Raw genomic sequence first — 18223 nt, 5'->3', positions numbered from 1 at the left:
ATGTTCTGTTCTCTTACTTTCATACCCCAATTATCCTTTATATTAAAGGTGGAATATTCCAAATTGCAGTTAATTTTTTCACCAGTGAAATTTTAACAAAAAGTTATTGAAAAATTTATATGTTGTTTTCTTGAATTTCTCCCAAACCACCCTGAAATTTTTTTGTGTTTTGGTTATTAATTGCTTATAAATTTTATCTTAAAAGACTATTTAATCAACAGTGGTTAGATATAAACTTACACCTAGAATTCAGTCGGTTGAGAAGAGGTAGACATATGTATCATGCTTTCTGCAATGTGTGTAAAAAACATCTTCGGACTGGGCAATATGGGCCAAAAGGCATTGTCTTCGCACAATAAAGAAAAGCAGTATAATGAAATAATTAAGATAAGGAATTCCAGCCTTCACTGAAAACATTTTTATCTCCCAGTGGTACTTCAACTCGGTGGACTAAAATTTTGATCATCTGTTGTGAGAACAGTGGTCGTGATACATCTGTGTGTCCTTTGCCTGGATCTTCTGATCAGAGTTATAGCATTTCAGCAGCAAATTATATATTTGAATCTTAGATTTCATATACACAAAATGACAACAAAGTTACTTTTTTTTCTTAAAAAGACTATGTTTCTAAGGCCTAGATTAAGTGGGTTCTCAATGTTGTATAAAATAAGTTATCCTTAAATTCGTGTGAAGATATTTGTGCATCTTTTAAAATTGTATTTCCTGATATTTGTACAGCATCAAAATTTTAGCTTGGAGCTACTAAATACTCTTATGTCATTAATTGGCACCAAACTGTGATTGCATTCTGCAAATAGGTACACATTCGTGCATCGATCTGTCGTGTTCAGCATTCTTACTGTCGTAAACGGCATGTTTCCAAAAACATTTTTGGAAGCGATCACAGACTGGTTGTTATCTTGGTTGATAGTAAGGATTTGCCTCAGATGGGTGGTTGGGTAAGCAGACTGGATCGGATACAAAGATACAATTAGCCATTTCAGTTGAAGTGGTGATGCGATCCACCAACTTTCCAATTTTGCACACCTGATATTTGACAGTGCAAGTGAATATAATAGCAGGTGCCTTGACTTTCCAGATGGTAGAAGAACAGAAATTGGTGGAACAAAGAATGCAGAAGTGCATTAAAGGATCGTTGCAGGGCTTTATGTAATTTCAATCATGGCCTATGATAGAAGTGCTTTGCGCCTACCACAGTGTGAAAGCTGTGCGCTATCGAATGTTGCAGTGTGCTAAATAGAAATCATGGCTAAATTATGTCAATACCATTTTTCGGACAACTCAATCATTGTTGTTTGGAGAAAAGTATAGGCCATGTGTGGGTCAGGACAGTCACCACTGTTGAACTGAAAAGCAATGGCATCCTCGTTATAGCATCAATTGATGTGGTGACATTTTTAATTACTCTTTTAGGTCAGTTTCACTTAACATCATCATACTGTCCTGAGTTTATGAGGTATAAGTTGCAGGTAAAAAGTGTGCCTTTTATTATCGGAGAATCGCATAATGTGTTAAATGTCCTTTTTCTTTTCAATACCTGAGGTATGCCTTGAATATTTTTCATGATACTTCCACTGCAAATGGTAATATCATGTTTAGTATAACTTATCTAACCTCCTGTTTACTATTTGTCTATTTACAATAAAATATTCTCTGACCAGGTGTTTCCCACTTCTTGATCAGAAGCATTGGTGATTCCTGTACTAAAACCTGGTAAAGATAAATTTTGTTTTTCAGGTTGCCATCTTATATCCTTGACCAGTACCCTGTGCAAGTTGATGAACAATAAACCAACATCTAGTCTGGTACCTTGAGATAAACACCCTAATTGCCCCTGAACAATGTAGTTTCCGGCAAGGTAGCTATCGATCATTTAGTTGCCCAGGAATCTGTTATTCAAAACATCTTTCTACTTTGCCATCACCTGGTTGCTGTATTTTTTGATGTCCAAAAGAAGTATGACATGGCTTGGAGGAGAGGAATCCTAAATACATTGTGTGAATGAAGTATACAAGGAAATCTTGAATTTATCAGTGGTTTCATCAGTAGTCAGCCCTTTTGAGTTGAAATATGATATCCGAAAGTTTCACACTAGAAAACTGAATACTACAGGGAAGTGTCCGAAGTGTTACTTTTATTTGCCGTAGCTATAAATATTAAAACAAAAAGTATGAAAACTAGTCATGTGTTCTTTATTTGTTGATGATTTTTCAGTTTACATAGCATCTAGAACTTTTTATCTATTAGCGAGAGACTTTCTTTTCCTGTTTAGCCTCTGGGAATTACTGTACAGGTATTACTTCAGAGGATGATATGTATGAGGGTAAATGAAGTGGGTAGTCTCAGTTTGACCATTCCTGAGTTGTGCGGTTAATTGAAACCCAACCACCAAAGAACACTCGTATCCATGATCTAGTATTCAAATCTGTATAAAAGTAACTGCCTTTACTAGGGCTTGAATGCTGGAGCTGTCCCAAATCAGCTGAATTGGGAAGACATGTTCATCACTAGACCAACCCAATGGGTACTAGTGAGAGACTGCTCTTAAAATAAAATAACCCATTTAGAATCGTGGAGTAAAATGACTGGATTTGCGTTTTATCTGGAGAAGATGAAATACATCTGCTTTTCATGTTTGAGGAAAAATACTGACTCTCAACTGTTTGCATGGTGAACCAGTTGAAATATGTACAGAGGTTAGATTTTTAGGAATGTGGTTTGACCAATGACTAATGCGTGTAATATATTTAAAGGAGCTGAAAGTAGAATTTAAAAAAATGATAGACATGCAGAGAGAGTTTTATCTAATACTCAATGGGGAGTTGATTGAGTATGCATGTTGCGCTTCTACTGTGTTCTAGTCCATTCCTGCTTGGAGTACGGCAGTGTTGCTTATTCATACACTTGATCCACCGCTGTTAGAATGCTAGATGTAGTTTATCATTCATTCATCTGTCTTGCTACAGGTGCATTTTATTCAAACCCTGTGGAAAATGGTGAGATGACTTTGGAAGACAAACCAAATGATCTACACTTACGTAGCAATGAAGTCATCTAACTTTTGATGCAGTGTTCTCTAACACACACATCTGAATCAATACGAGGAACAGTCGAGATCTACTGCTGGTTTTATTTTACTTTTGGGTTTTTAATATTTATTTACATACTATATGAATTTCCTAACAGGGAATGAAAATTACACTTTGTTGTGTGCCCAGGAAAAAAGAAAATAGAAAGGATTCCAGAAAACAAAAAATCTTTCACTACAGTAACCCATTCCATCAAGGCATTTTAGAAAAACACAACACAGGGAAGGAAACTTAATGAACCAAAGAATGAACAGTTTAAAACTGACAACAGTAGATTCGTGTTATAATGTACATAACCAATAATGGTGCTAATAGAAGCAACCATTGATCATGAAAAATCATGATAATGAAGTTTCTATCAAAGGTTTATGAGATAACAAAATTAGTCATCTCATTTCACAAAACTTGAGTGTGAGTGTGCTGTGCTGAAGCAGTCAAGACGAAAGAAGGCATCGCACACAGAACACTTTGTTGTCACACTGACAGTTTTTGCTGAGCTTTTTTTATCTTTGCCTCTTTACTTTACAGCAGCCACTGCACCTCCGTCTTGCTGTTGACTTCTTAGCTCTTCATTGATCAGCCTAGGTACTGATGCAGTCTTTTGTACATCCAACTTGACTGATCCAGTTACCTGTACACCATGATCAAACATCTGTAGGAAATGAACCCTCTCTTCTGTTTTGTTACTGTTTCATCTTTGTCATGTTGAAATCATAACAGGGATGTGTTATCCCTGTTTTTTTCCATTTCAAAACTATATATATATATATATTTTTTTTTTCTTTTTTAACCTCCGGGTCTACTGTTAGGCATTACTTCAGAGTATGAGATGAATGATTTATATTGTGTATGAAAATACCATGCTTGACGGGATTTGAACCCGGGACCTCTGGATGAAAGGCCGAGATGCTACCACTCACTCCACAGAGGCCGGCTTGCTATTGAACATTGGACTGTAACTACTTTACCTTTTTTCAGTTTGGTCTGTTACTTGTTTTGGATTTAGCATTTTCATTGACCCTTAAGGTACCAACATGTGTACATCAGTCAAGTACCTGAGAAGCCAACAATACACTTATGTAAAAATTGTTAACGATAAATTGTTCCTCCAGCTCAAGTAATGGTCTAGCAAGCTTCAACACATAATTTTCTGCATTCCCTTTGCCTGAAATTGCTTCTTTTCCAGCATTTATCATGAGATTCCATGTGTAGCTACAGACAAGGCATAATTTGAAAAGTTTCACCCCATGGTGATGTCTTTTGCTTGTATTGATTAAAACAAGCTGTACTGTGAAAGGAATTATTTTCACATCTCTTCCTGGGAATTCATTACATTTTGAATGTTTGGGAGAAGCTAGTCAATGAGTTGTTGAACTTTGTACAGTCTGTCACCTTCTGGTGCATTCTCATTATTTGAACCATGAAGTACTCTCAGAAGAATCTCGAATCTGTTGTGAGGCATTAGCTTACTATCCTGGTTAGAATATAACAGACTTGTAGAATATAACAGACCTTTTTATCAAGACCCATCCAAAAAATTATCCCAAAGAAATTTTCATTTTATTTATATTGGTTGTATTGAATCTTTTGGTCTGCATAACAATTTGTTTTGTTGACTAATAAATTGTAAATGGTATAATTGATGAAAGTGTATTACACTATTCTTGGGGGTTTGCGTCTGTACTTTTGCTGTTATTTCATCATTAACTAACAATGAAAAGGCATTTGGAAAAATAACTGGTTTTCAGCAGCAGGTCCCCATAAAATGTCATCTTATATATAAGTTATTAACTGCAGTTAGATTAGATTAATTGTCTCACTGTTATCATTGTCTAGTGCATTGTTGAAAACATTGGAGCGTTGGAGGCTCCAATGATGCATACTTGTCTACTTCAAAATACTCTATTTGATCAGGAATACAATAAATCTTGAGTATTGCTGCCATTACTTATATCAGCTGAATTACCAACAGAATCAGACAAATTCATATTTCTATCATAACTTTCCTCTGAATCACTCTAATTGTTTGTCCTTTCATTTATATCTGGTTTGTCAAATTTTGATCCGTATTCAGAGTTTTCATCAGAATCGGTGCCAAATTAGTATTATCACTAAAATCATTTAAAAATAAATCACTTAATACGCAAGGTGATTACAAATTGCACAGCAATCTCTTGGAAGATGATTATATCGCCAAAAATATGAAAAAAGTTCATAAAAACATAGGTCACAAAACTGTTCATTTGTGAGATTTGCCTCACAAACATTTTGCTGTACTTTCTGCTTCCTTTGTGAAATTAAACTGTACAAAAATTTTTGTGCTTCCTTATGGTGTTTGATGTAAGAAATTAGGTAATTGTAATACACCTCTCTTTCACTTAGTTTTTAAGAAGAATGCGGTAAAACATGAAACATTTTTATCAGAAAGTACACTTGTTTTAGGTTTGGAATAAAATAACTTTGTTAATTTACCAATAAATAAGGAAAGATTTCTAGTTAACTTTGCAGAGAATTTGCGTCTGAGAAAATTTATGTAAATAATGTCTATTAAATTTAAATACAAATCTGAAAAGTTCAACTTTAATTAGAAACAAAACACACAGTCTTGATTGGGAAAGTGATTTGATGTTAAATAGAACAATTTTCAGCAATGTTTGGACAACATAATGTAAATGAAAACAAATAGAAAACTTATCAATAACAGAAAAAAAGAATAAAAAATAGATTTCAAAAAATAAAAACCACATATTTTTTGGTTTTTTTCTAAAAATTATTGAAAACTTGCTAAATTTGCCAACGTTTCTTCAAAGCAGTTGTTTAATGTGACCGCCATTCTGTTCAACGCATAGTTCAGCTCAACAAATCCATACTAGTCGGGCATGTTTAATATCATCATCATTATTACTCCCAATAGTAGCTCCTGCTTCTATCTCTATACACAGAGCTCAAGTCGATTTGAAGTAACTGAATATCAGCTAGATTTGTAATAAGCTTAAACAATTTCATATCATCCGCAAATAATTAAAAAATTGCAAATAGCTTATAATTAAATTTGTTAGATATTTTTCTTATGTGTGTGGTGTGGTGGGCGTTCTCCCCCTCCCTTGTTTATGTGTGTTGCTCGCTCAGTGTAGTTGAGTTGGATTCATGTAGTGGACATAACATCATTGGTTATAATCACAGTTTCTTTTGTGTAATGGTGTACAATAGTGTCAGTCTATACAATCAAAATGTCAATCAGTGTCAGTTTCATTCAAAATGTGTATTTTATTATACAGTCCACTTAACCGACTTATAACCAGCATCCAAGACTAAACTCATTTATAAATAGTAGGAAATTTGTTGAAGCCAAATGCATGCCTTGTCTTACTCCAGATCTAACATAAATAGGCTTAGAAATGAAATTATCAATTTTAACTCAGAGAATTCTGTTTGTACAAAATGAATGTATCTAAGACAATAATTTATTATTAAATCCACACGCTGCAAGTTTTCTAATTAATTTTATATTAACTATATCAAACGCATAATGAAAATCTTTATAGATTGCATGAATATAAGATCATTTAGCGCATCAACAATATCTTCCATATGTGCACATAAATTCTATTTGCGTAGATTTACTTTGTAAAAAACCATTTCTTTTAGAACTATAAATTTCTGTACGCAAGATCTAATTTTCATACAAACTTAACTTATCTAAGAGTTTGGCAAAAACCATTTGCTGATAGGACAATAATTATTGATATCTGAATGTCACCACCAATAAATAACTATTATTTGGAATCAAACTTTCTTTTAGTAAATCCTGAATCTTACAAAATTAATATTTTTATTGTCTGGCATGTATTTATCCGATGTAAGAGTAGAATTCAAAATCTTAGGTAATGTTATCTCTAAAGGTAAATGATATTTATCGTGATAAAAAATTTCATCATAAGCAATATTAACACTAATGTCAGTAAGATTAAATCAAGAGAATTACCGCGACAGTTTAACAGCTTATTTGATTGTAAAAGATAACAATTTGTAGAAAAATTTGAGGTGAATAGCAGTATTTTTAAATTTGGATAACATTAAGCAAAAGAAACATTTTCTAGGTTTTCCTATACAAAACCTGACACATTAGTCACCTAATAATAGTAATAATTTAACTATGGCTGTACTGTTAATATATGTGGTAAGTGAATTGGAAATACAATTTATCTTTGTAACATAAATTATCCAAAAATCATAAACATAATTACTTTGTAGCATTCATTTTTTGTTTTTGTGTTGCAGCAAAAAGATTCATTTTTTGTTTTTGTGTTGCAGCAAAAAGATTTAGTACAACTTAAAGAGGAACCGCTTGATGTTATTAATGATGATATTCCAAAAGATCCTTTAGCAATTGAAGAGACCAATTTAGTTAAATCAGAAAATTTAAAAGTTGAAAATGACGAGGTAAGGGTTTAGATTTTTCATACAGTGGAACCCAATTATCCAGATGGACCTTTGCAAGGCAAAATCTGGATAATTTAGAAAGGTTTTATCATATATATTGAACTAATCATTCTATTTTTTAATGGGTAACATTCTAAGTAAAAAAAAAAATAAAATATTTCAGTAAATTTAAAAAGAAACGTACATATTACAAACATATACATTACATAATTAAAAAGAACATACATACATAAATAAATGTAGAATCAAACTAGAATAGAATAGGTTTTGAAAGTTCCAGCAGAATCGTGCGTGTGCGCAATTGCATGCATGTTTCTATTATTAATTTATTTTGTGATGTGTGATTTTTATATAATGGTATTATTAAGTTTATCAGAATAAAAAAAAAAAAATTATTAACTGTATATAATTTTCACATTTTTCAAGGAATCTGAGATCTCATTGAATAATGAAGTTTCAACACCGTTTAATTTTAATATGAAAACGAATGAACTTCAAATAAATGATAAGCATTTACACACGGTGAACACAGAAGAACAGATCAGATTTGATCCAGGTCATGTAAGTGTTTAAGAATTTTTTTTTTTAATTCTATTTAGTTCTGTTTAATTAATTCATACTTAACTAAGGTGTGTGAATAATAAATGGTCAATGTGTGAGAGCAAAAGTGTTGTTTTGAAACTTCAGTGATAACTAAAATGTGTGCATTTTTATCTTGTTCATCGAATTAACATTTTAATAAGCTTTGGGTGATTTGTTGTTAATTGCATTTGGTTATTGTATTTGAATATTTATTAAAAATTTGTTAAGCAATTTAAAACAGACCCCGATACATACTAAACATCTTCAGTTAGTGACAGAGACTCTAAGTCTCAGTTAGTGACAGAGACTCTAAGTCTCTGTCACTAACTGAAATGTTTGGATGATTTCCAATTTGTGAAACCAAGCTTCAGTCTCCATTAACACGTCCGTTCAGTGCTAATGGGGTATCAAGAAACCGATCAATGTGGCTCTTTTTTTTTAAATTCACTTCTTTCAGACCTTTATCAATGCTAATATTGGTTTTTTTTAAATTTAGTAATGCTTTTTTGGCCAGAAAATGACGAAATATTTAAGACACCGTAGTGAAGTTGCCCGCCACAGAATACAGACCTAACATCATCCTTTCTTCTGTTATATAGTCTGCTATTATTTGTAAATAATATTTATTGCATTGAAATAATTTATATTCTTTATCAAAATAATAGGCCTGTTTATTAAATATAAATTATTGTTATATTTTCATTTGTTTTATTCATACTGCACAATCTACAGTAATAAAAGCATATTAGATATGAATTTTATAGACAAAACTGAGTGTAAATTGTTATACTGGGTGAGATGTAAATTAAAAACACAAATATCAGAATTGATTGTTATTAATTTTATTATAATCAAACAGTATTAATATTTTATCAAATGCAATTATAATACAGCACAGTACTGAAAAAGCAGTCCAAAGGAATAACATAAACAGTAGTAAATATAATACAATACTAAAATGGAAATAATAACAATAAGAAATTTTAATTAAATGTAAACTAGCCAATTAGGCTAGTTTACATATAGTAGATTTCAAATAAGGAGATTTCAAAACAAAAAGCTGATTGCGAAGGACACAACGAACAATAACATTGGGATTCTCTGTGGTTTTCTATCAGATTCATTCTTTTTTATTTTCTGTGGAATATGAATTTGGGTCTTGCCAGTCCCTCTAAAACTGCTGTTTCTGGCTTTATTTTCTGTTGGTTAATGTAAATTAATTTTTCATTAAAACGTCCCAAAATTTTAACAATGTCATTTTCTTGTTAGGCCTATATGTTTTATACAGTAGATATGCGTTATTCATAATCACATGAATAGCAACTTTTGCATACCATCACAAAGTTTTTCTTTCCAGGGACTAGTAAGCCACGAGTTGATCTGCTTGATCAATTCTGTCCATACTTTGTTATATTTTGCGATAGCCTTGGGCTTAGCTTTTTGTTTTCCAGATCTGATTTTGACTGTTGTTATTTGTGTACTGTGTTGAAAAGAAATCATTATTATCTGGCATTGTCGAACCACTTAAATACACAGATAGCTTTTTTGGTGTAACCTTGCTCAGTTTCTCTCCTTGAAATTTTTTTATTAATATGAACTGGATTTCCTTTACGGTTTGGCTTCAGGGTCCCCGTTATTTAAAGTTTTCTTCCCAACAATTCATCAGAGGTACACTATTATAAAAATTATTCGTTTATACACTGTGCCCTACATCTAAATAATCCTGGAGCAGGTGTTTTACTCTACCTTTTCTACATGGCCCTTATCACCTGTTATCTTTGATACCTGAATTCATTAGGAAATTAAACACTTCTTCTGATTACAAGATTTTTTCTTGTGCGGTAATGGACAGGTTTCTTTTATTTATTCCTGAAGGGCCTGGGAGCTCAGAATTGTCATCATATTTCTAAAAAAAGAAGTTGAAATAATCAGGAATGTTAACAAGGAAATAATCTTATATATTTTTATAAGAAATGATTACAAAAAATGATTTTATAAAAAAAAGCATTTTATGAATTCAAAGAAAAATATGTAAAAGTGATAAATCAATTAACATAAAGGAATATTTTCAAAGAAATTGAAATCATGTACATGCTTATGTGATATAAAAATAAGAACTATTCTCATTATGTGACAGATTTTTTAAATTTAATTTTTTATTAGTTTCAAAACAGTGTATATGTGATTATGTGGAGTTATGTATTAAAATTGTTTAGTATTAATACTAAAATAAACATTGAAAAAATACAATCAGGAGATGAACTTACCCTTTTTGATGTTATTGCTGGGGTGATTTTCAATGAAGAGCTTATTATATTCAATATTCCTATGTTCTACTTATATTAAATTCTAATAGAAAAAAATTAAAAAAGTAAAAACTATAACAAAAATGGTTAGAAAATTTAAAGATTTGTAAAAAACCTTATTTAAGAAAGGAATTGTAAACTAAGCCGTGAATACGCAAGTCAAACCTTCCTTGAGGTAATAATGAATTAATTGTTGCTGATAAGTATTGGTGTTTGTTCAGCCCTGTAGCTGAACCCATGATGATGTCAGTGAGAACGTCTCGCTGACGTTCCAAGGTTAAAAGGACTGATTCCAAGGAACACGGATAACATATCTGTGTTCCTTGGAATATGAATAATCTTGGATGTAGGAGACTGCGTCAAGGCGTTGAACATGTGTAACCAAGTGAAACGCCACTGACCAAAACGCATACTAAACTTTTTATTAAGGGGTCCACACCTTAACTGATTATAATTGGATTGGAGTCAGCATGTCTGCACATGCATATTCAGCTGAAAGAGAATACTGAACAAATCTTGGAGATATCCTGTCATTTGAGCGTACATTTAAGAAATTACAATGACTAAATATAAACCATTAGTTTTGGATACCTTTAGACCAGAAAATGTACATGTACATATGTATGGAAAATGTACATATTTAAAAATATGTGGGTTTGTAAATCTGATCAACATGGATATAGAACTAATAAATATATTTATGTGCTGTTATAATTTGCTAAATAGTTTTGCTGGTTTTCTTAAAATAAGGATATGATAATAATTTCAGCCAAGTGTATAAACATACTACAAGAGATGTAAAGTTCCTTATTTTAATGATGATTAATATTCAAAACCATGTTGATTATGAATATAGTATATTTAGTTGCTTATAGTTTATTAGTGGCTTTTTACAAGATATAACACTTAATGTTGTAATTGATATATTACATTAATTCATAATTATCTTTTAATTATTAGTTATTTTTAATTTTTACAGGTTACTATTGATGAAGAAATCATCAAGGGAAGTACCAAGAAAAATTATATTTGTAACTTTTGTCAAAAGTCATTTAATTTCAAAAGCGGTTTAAAGAGACATCTTATTATTCATTCAAAAGAGAAAAATCATGTTTGTAACATTTGTCTGAAGTCATTTAATCTAAGTTCTACATTAAAAGTACATTTAAATATTCATACTAAGGAGAAAAATTATATTTGCGACTTTTGTCAGAAGTCATTTAATTTCAGAAGCGGTTTAATCAGACATCTTATTATTGATTCAGATGACAAAAATTATGTTTGTAATTTTTGTCAGAAGTCTTTTAAACAAAGTTCTGATTTAAAAATGCATTTAAATATTCATACTAAGGAGAAAAATTATGTTTGTAACTTCTGTCAAAAGATTTTTAACTGTTATTCTAATTTAAAGGTTCATATTAATTTACACACCAAAGAGAAAAATCATGTTTGTAACCTCTGTCAAAAGTCATATAATCGTAAATATGATTTAGAGAGACATTTTAAGACTCATAAAAACGAGAAAAATTATGTTTGTAACTTTTGTCAGAAATCTTTTAATGAAAATTATACTTTAAAAGTACATTTAAATATTCATACTAAGGAGGATAATTTTATTTGTAACTTTTGTCAAAAATCATTTAATTGTAAAAACCATTTAAAGAGACATCTTAATATCCATTCAAAAGAAAAAAGTTACATTTGTAACTTTTGTCAGAAGTCCTTTAATCAAAGTTCTACTTTGAAATCACATTTGAATATTCATACAAAAGAAAGAGAATATGTTTGTAATTTCTGCCAAAAGGTTTTTAATCATCGTTCAAGTTTAAGGTTGCATATTAATTTACACACCAAAGAGAGAAATTATGTATGTAAATTTTGTCAAAAGTCTTTTAGTCGCATCTATGATTTAAAAAAACACATTAATATCCACACTAAAGAAAAAAATTAATGTTTGTAATCTTTTTAAAAAATCTTTTAACGAGAGTTACATCGTAAAAAGACATCTTAATGATATCATATTAGAAAATCGTGACCTTTAAAAAAGTGTAAAATATGCATAAACTAAAACAAGTATAACCAAATTTATATAATGTTTTTAATTTAACGTTATCTCATTTTTGTATATATTACAACTTTGCAAGGAGGTTTCTACCTTGTACGCCTCGAAGACAATTTAAAAAAATATATATTAAAAAAGTAATAAAAATGTGCAATTAATTTTATATCTAATTGATATATATATTTATTGAGTAAAAATAATACTATTAAGTTTTTTGACCAACACAAAAAGGTAAGGAAAACTGATCAGTCAAGGTATCGCTAAACGTGATAATGGTAGGTAGTCAGTGGTGTAAGGGATAATTATTGAAGTATTATCTGAAATTAAAAATCGAGCAGTTTTGCATTAAAAATCGATTTACCTTTTGTATGTAATGTTTACCTTTTCGATTAAAAATCGAACAGGTAAACATCAACAAATAAAATACATTAGAATGGAATAAAAAAAACTATTTTTTGGCTTATAGTGATTTTAACCTGTAGGACCATTGTTAGGTATTGCATCAGAGGATGAGATGAAATGGCAATTTTGTGTAACGTGTGAAAAATATTACGCCTGATTGGGTTTCAAACCCAGGAATCCAGATGAAAGGCCAAGACACTACCACCCCAAGCCACAGAGGCCGGTCAAGGCTACAAACTACTTGAATAGAATTTTTTAATTTGTATTACTACATTAAAAAAAAAATTAGATTTATATATTATTCTAGTTATAATATGCAGGTGATATTTATGAACCAAAAATATCTTATCTTGCAACCATGCCAATATGATAATTTGTAGGCGGTGAGAAATTCCACGAGTTCAGAAAAAGTGCTATATAGAAATGTGTGTAAAGTTCACAAGTGAGACATGTTGTAAAAATCTTAAGTTGCATGTGTTTTTCCTGAACATGGTTTTCTCAGTCAGATTCTCAAATACATTTTCACAAATAACGCTGATCTTGAATCTAAAGCACATTCTGATTTTGTGTTAAAGTTTACTTAACATCACATGTCTAACCATTTTAGTAATGTTTTCAAATATTAAAACCAGACAAGAAATATATAATCTGATATTTGTGCCTGTTATCAATATTAACCTCAAAATCTGTATTAGTTTTTAATTTTTTACAAATACACTTGAAAATAAAGTAAATATTTTGAAATTTATGTCTCAAATTATTTAAATAGTCCTATTACATTTTCTGTATATATTCTGTAATATATTCTGTTCGCAATAGAAAAAGGTTTTGGAAAGTGTAAGAGTTGCAAACCTTAAACAATATAGGGCAGCGACTTGAGATGCCAGGTCTCTCACTGTGCTCTGAAATTCTGTACTACTTTAAGTTGTTATAACTGAGCAAATATAATTTATGCTTGAAAATTTACAAAGATATTTTTGAAAATATATACCGCCAAAATGTAAAAAAAAACTTTTTTTTACTTGCGAAGGTAAAAGCCTCTAAAAAAATTAAGAATCTTTTAAATGAAAAATCTACTTTGTTGTCACTTGTATTTGTGATAGATTTTTTAAATCAATCTTTTTATTTTTATATATAAATAAAAAGATTCTATATATATATAAATAAAAATATTCATATTGTTTACGCCATGCATAAAGTTCTGTTATTTCCAATGAATTCAAAGCTAGGGTTGGGTCATGTTGTTTGTTACAGGCATGATAAATTTTACTATGTTTCGTATTTTGGGCTTGTCATTTGTACCTGTTTGATTATTTGTTCTCGTGTTTGACACTTCTGGTGCCGGCCAGACTGTCTGCTTCTGTCATCCTTAGTGACCGTGTGTATTCATTTCTCGAATTATTTATGGCTACTTTTCACACACCCGTTATTCATTCGTTCCCATACTAATACATGCACACATCTCTTGTTTTTTACACACACTCTCTCCTGTCCACTACCTAGGTTTGGTTTCCCCCTCTTTTCTTTCACGCCATCTTTTCGGCAGAGTAGATCCAACATTCCTCCTGTACAGTCGCCTATGGCCATTCTCTCTCAAACTTTATGATAATATTTTTCATCGCATTCATACCCGCATAAACGTTGCAGTATTTCTCTGTCAAAATATTCTCTAGCTCTACTCGGCAGTGTCTCGTAATTTCACCGATCTCTATGATTTGTTTTTGCCTCGTTTCTTCGTTAAGTTTTTCTTCAAATTCTACATTACGTCTCTGTGGAAAATGTTTCAATCACTACAAGCTGCCAATTCTATCGACGCCGAATCTACTCGAGCTGCTGATTACATTTCATCGATGCAGAATTTCTCCAAACTCGCTGCTACATATTTGAGACGCCACGTCCTGCTCAACCTCTAAAACACGTCTCACCCCTGTATTCCTGATACACCACTGCAGGCTACGCCCAGGATTACTGTATGTATTCATTTACCTCCATTCTCTCTCAAACTTTATGATAATATTTTTCATCGCATTCATACCCGCATAAACGTTGCAGTATTTCTCTGTCAAAATATTCTCTAGCTCTACTCGGCAGTGTCTCGTAATTTCACCGATCTCTATGATTTGTTTTTGCCTCGTTTCTTCGTTAAGTTTTTCTTCAAATTCTACATTACGTCTGTGTGGAAAATGTTTCAATCACTACAAGCTGCCAATTCTATCGACGCCGAATCTACTCGAGCTGCTGATTACATTTCATCGATGCAGAATTTCTCCAAACTCGCTGCTACATATTTGGGACGCCACGTCCTGCTCAACCTCTAAAACACGTCTCACCCCTGTATTCCTGATACACCACTGCAGGCTACGCCCAGGATTACTGTATGTATTCATTTACCTTCATTCACGAGTTCGTCTCTTGCTAATATTTGTATGCTACAGGCAAGTTCAATTTTCATTATTTATTACGTTAAACAGTTCTTTTATCATTAAAATTTGTGGAACATTCAGTTCATCATACAAAAATTCAAATTTGTATTTCATGTTTAGTTTAAAACCCCATTTATTCACTTAAGTGCAGTCACAACAGGTGACTTATATAAGGTTGTGTCCTTGTTCAGCTGCAACCTACTTTACGTGCTTAATTATTTCAATTTGTTGTTATGGTAATTAACTGTATAATTTAATCTTGTAACTTGTTAATCACCGAGATTAATCCTTTTCTATTCATGAACTGTATTCATAATACTTCTCTAAATTAACCTAAAGCAAATTACTCATGATGTGCAGTTATGTTTTAGGACTTTGTAATTTTATATTTTCAAGAATGCTTATTTACCAAAATGAACTCTATTTATATTATTACTTACTTTAATGTGATTATATTGTAATTAACTCTTTTTTTATACTGAAATTATTGTAATTTATTTTTCTACGTTAATGACATCTGTTCATTGCTAATTTTTCAATATTACAGCATATGACAGTAATGTAATAGTTTTCCAGTCATACTATGTTTATTGATGTTTTGTTTTTCTAAGTATATAGTTGAAAATAAGGTGTTTTATGTTCTCTTGTTTTCAGGCTTTGTTACATTGTGTATTTAAAAAATGTATATTCATGTATTTTTGCATTTAACATCATTGTTCATGTTGATTCAGCTGATATTTTAAGTATCATTAAGTTATGTTAATTTCATAATTTCTCTTTATGTTTTAAGGTTATGATTTTAACATAAGTTCATTTGTTTTATTTCCAATTAAAGTCCAATCTCTTTTGGCAAATACTAGCTGTGTGTTTTTTGTTAACTTTACTCAACACAAATTCTTTTTTTTACTGATGAATTAATTCACCACAGAAGCTTACAAAGAAGGTTGTGCATGGGAATATGAAAGTGGAAATTTGTAATGTATGAAATGTAATAAAGGCAAAACAATCTACTCCTTGTAACCTAAACTTATTGTTTCTACCACATTTAATAATCTTGTTACCTTGTTTTTTGTTTTTTTTTGTTTATTTTAATGGCTCTAATAATTCCAAATAAATTTAATTTTAGAAAAGGCATTGGAAATTGATTGTTCAGTTAAAACATTTATTCTCATTTCTACCCGCAGAATCATATACCTCTTTGAATTTGCAAGAATTGCATAATTCTTGCATTTCACCATTCTATCTCAGATAATTAATTCTACACAAACTATTTGTTCCGCACAAGATCTTCCCTTTCTAAACCACCCTGATATATAAGTTACTAAAAGAAAAGAAATTCCTCTGTATTTATTTAAATAATATTTTCTCCTTTTTTGGGTAGAGGATGAATTAGGAGGACAGACTGCCATTTTTGTGTGATTTTTTTCTGTCTTGTAAATGTTTTCAAATAATTTTTCTAATAGATCATACTTTATAAGCTGCACAGTTATTGAATCCTCACCTGAAGCTGTTTATATGTGCCAGTGAAAGGAAAAGTGATGAAAGTCATGCTTACATGGTTTTGAGATATATAGTCCTTTATAAGAAATGATACTATAAATAAAAAAATTGTTTTGGAATATTGTTATTTATTTTAAATATTTCCAAACTAATGGTTTTATCTTGTTAATTTTTTTAAATTTGAATTTTCTTTAATGTAAAACTAAGTTGCACCACATGTACTTGTGGTGCAACACATGTACGTGTGTTGCACCACAAGTACTTGTGGTGCAACACATGTACGTGTAACAACACTGCAGGAAAAATAACTTACATATTAAATTTTAGAATAATGTACTATAATCAAATAAAGTTAACGTAAACAAATATAAAATACTTCTAATCAGTAATTAAACATAAAAGGGGACCTTCTGCTGTATCCCAGTCCTAATCTGCCATGAACTGGTGGTATGAAATGTAAACTTTTTTTTTTGCTTGCTGATGGGACGATGTTAAGTTCTAAGTTAGTGCTATCTTTAATGTTTCAGTTTTAATGGCAACAATCGCTAAACATGATTGTAAATGTTTAACGATGCAGGAACCTATTTTCTTGAGACCCTCTTGAGGCTACTTGTTCATCTCAGACATACGAGGTGTGATCAAAAAATACGGTGAATAAATTTTTATAGCGGCAACTGCCGACGCTACATCCATATGTTGTAATTTGTCCAATAGCTTGATCAACTGAGACAGGCAGGGACAAGTTGTAACATTCGAGCTTGCCAGTCAGCTGCCAGAGCCGCTAGAGTGAGGTTGTGTTTATCGTGTCAGTCACGCAACATGGATTTTGAACAACGCATTAACATTAAGTTTTGTTTTAAGTTGCAAAAGAGTGCCGAAGAAGCTCACGAAATGTTAAGAGTCAGTGTACGGCGATAATGTGGTAACTTTGAAAACTGTGTACAAGTGGTATGACCGATTTAAAAACGGAAATGAGTCTGTTGAAGACGAGCAGCGTGCAGGACGTCCAGTAACCTCAAAAACAGTTGAAAATGTGCAAAAAGTGGAAACAATGGTTCGTTCAAACAGACAAATGACTATTCGAGAGCTATCAGAAGACCTTAACATCTCGTACAGATCCGTTCAAAGCATTTTAACTAATGAATTGCAAATGAGACGAGCGAGTGCAAAATTTGTTCCCAGACTTCTGAGTGATGAACAGAAGGAAAATCATGTGTCAATTTGCACGGAGTTGAAGGGTCATCTTCATGCAGATCCGGACTTCATGGCCAAAATTGTAACTGGAGATGAAAGTTGGGTCTATGGCTACGACCCTGAGACCAAAATGCAGAGTTCCCAATAGAAAACCAGTTCATCTCCTTGCCCTAAAAATGCACATCAGTCAAAATTCAACAT

The 18223-nt window shown here is 31.4% G+C and overlaps 1 protein-coding gene and 1 long non-coding RNA gene across 9 annotated transcripts in view; one reads left to right on the top strand and one right to left on the bottom strand.

Annotated features, from left to right (window-relative positions):
- LOC142327375 (low-density lipoprotein receptor-like) overlaps positions 1–13941 on the top strand; it is a 34954-nt gene extending 21013 nt beyond the window's left edge. For 2 of the 4 annotated variants that reach the window (XM_075370375.1, XM_075370376.1), the window contains one exon: positions 1759–2159. In XM_075370375.1, the coding sequence (XP_075226490.1) occupies positions 1759–1835 (77 nt within the window). In that variant the 3' untranslated portion in view covers positions 1836–2159. Of the gene's footprint in view, positions 1–1758; positions 2160–7424; positions 7554–7979; positions 8115–11420 lie in introns of those variants that run through there. The other 2 variants (XM_075370374.1, XR_012756970.1) reach the window with 2 other exon arrangements.
- The window catches only part of LOC142327376 (uncharacterized), a 131731-nt gene that overhangs the window by 6521 nt on the left and 106987 nt on the right, over positions 1–18223 (bottom strand). The window contains exon 6 of one of the 5 annotated variants that reach the window (XR_012756975.1): positions 8953–10041. The exons of 2 other annotated variants lie outside the window; for them this stretch is intronic. This is a non-coding gene — a long non-coding RNA (uncharacterized LOC142327376). Of the gene's footprint in view, positions 1–8952; positions 10042–18223 lie in introns of those variants that run through there. 2 more of the 5 variants (XR_012756971.1, XR_012756972.1) reach the window with 2 other exon arrangements.

Source organism: Lycorma delicatula, chromosome 7 (genome assembly GCF_047948215.1).
Source record: "Lycorma delicatula isolate Av1 chromosome 7, ASM4794821v1, whole genome shotgun sequence".
Taxonomy (NCBI): domain Eukaryota; kingdom Metazoa; phylum Arthropoda; class Insecta; order Hemiptera; family Fulgoridae; genus Lycorma; species Lycorma delicatula.
The sequence above is the reverse complement of the archived record's forward strand: the minus strand, read 5'-3'. Positions and strand labels throughout refer to the sequence as shown.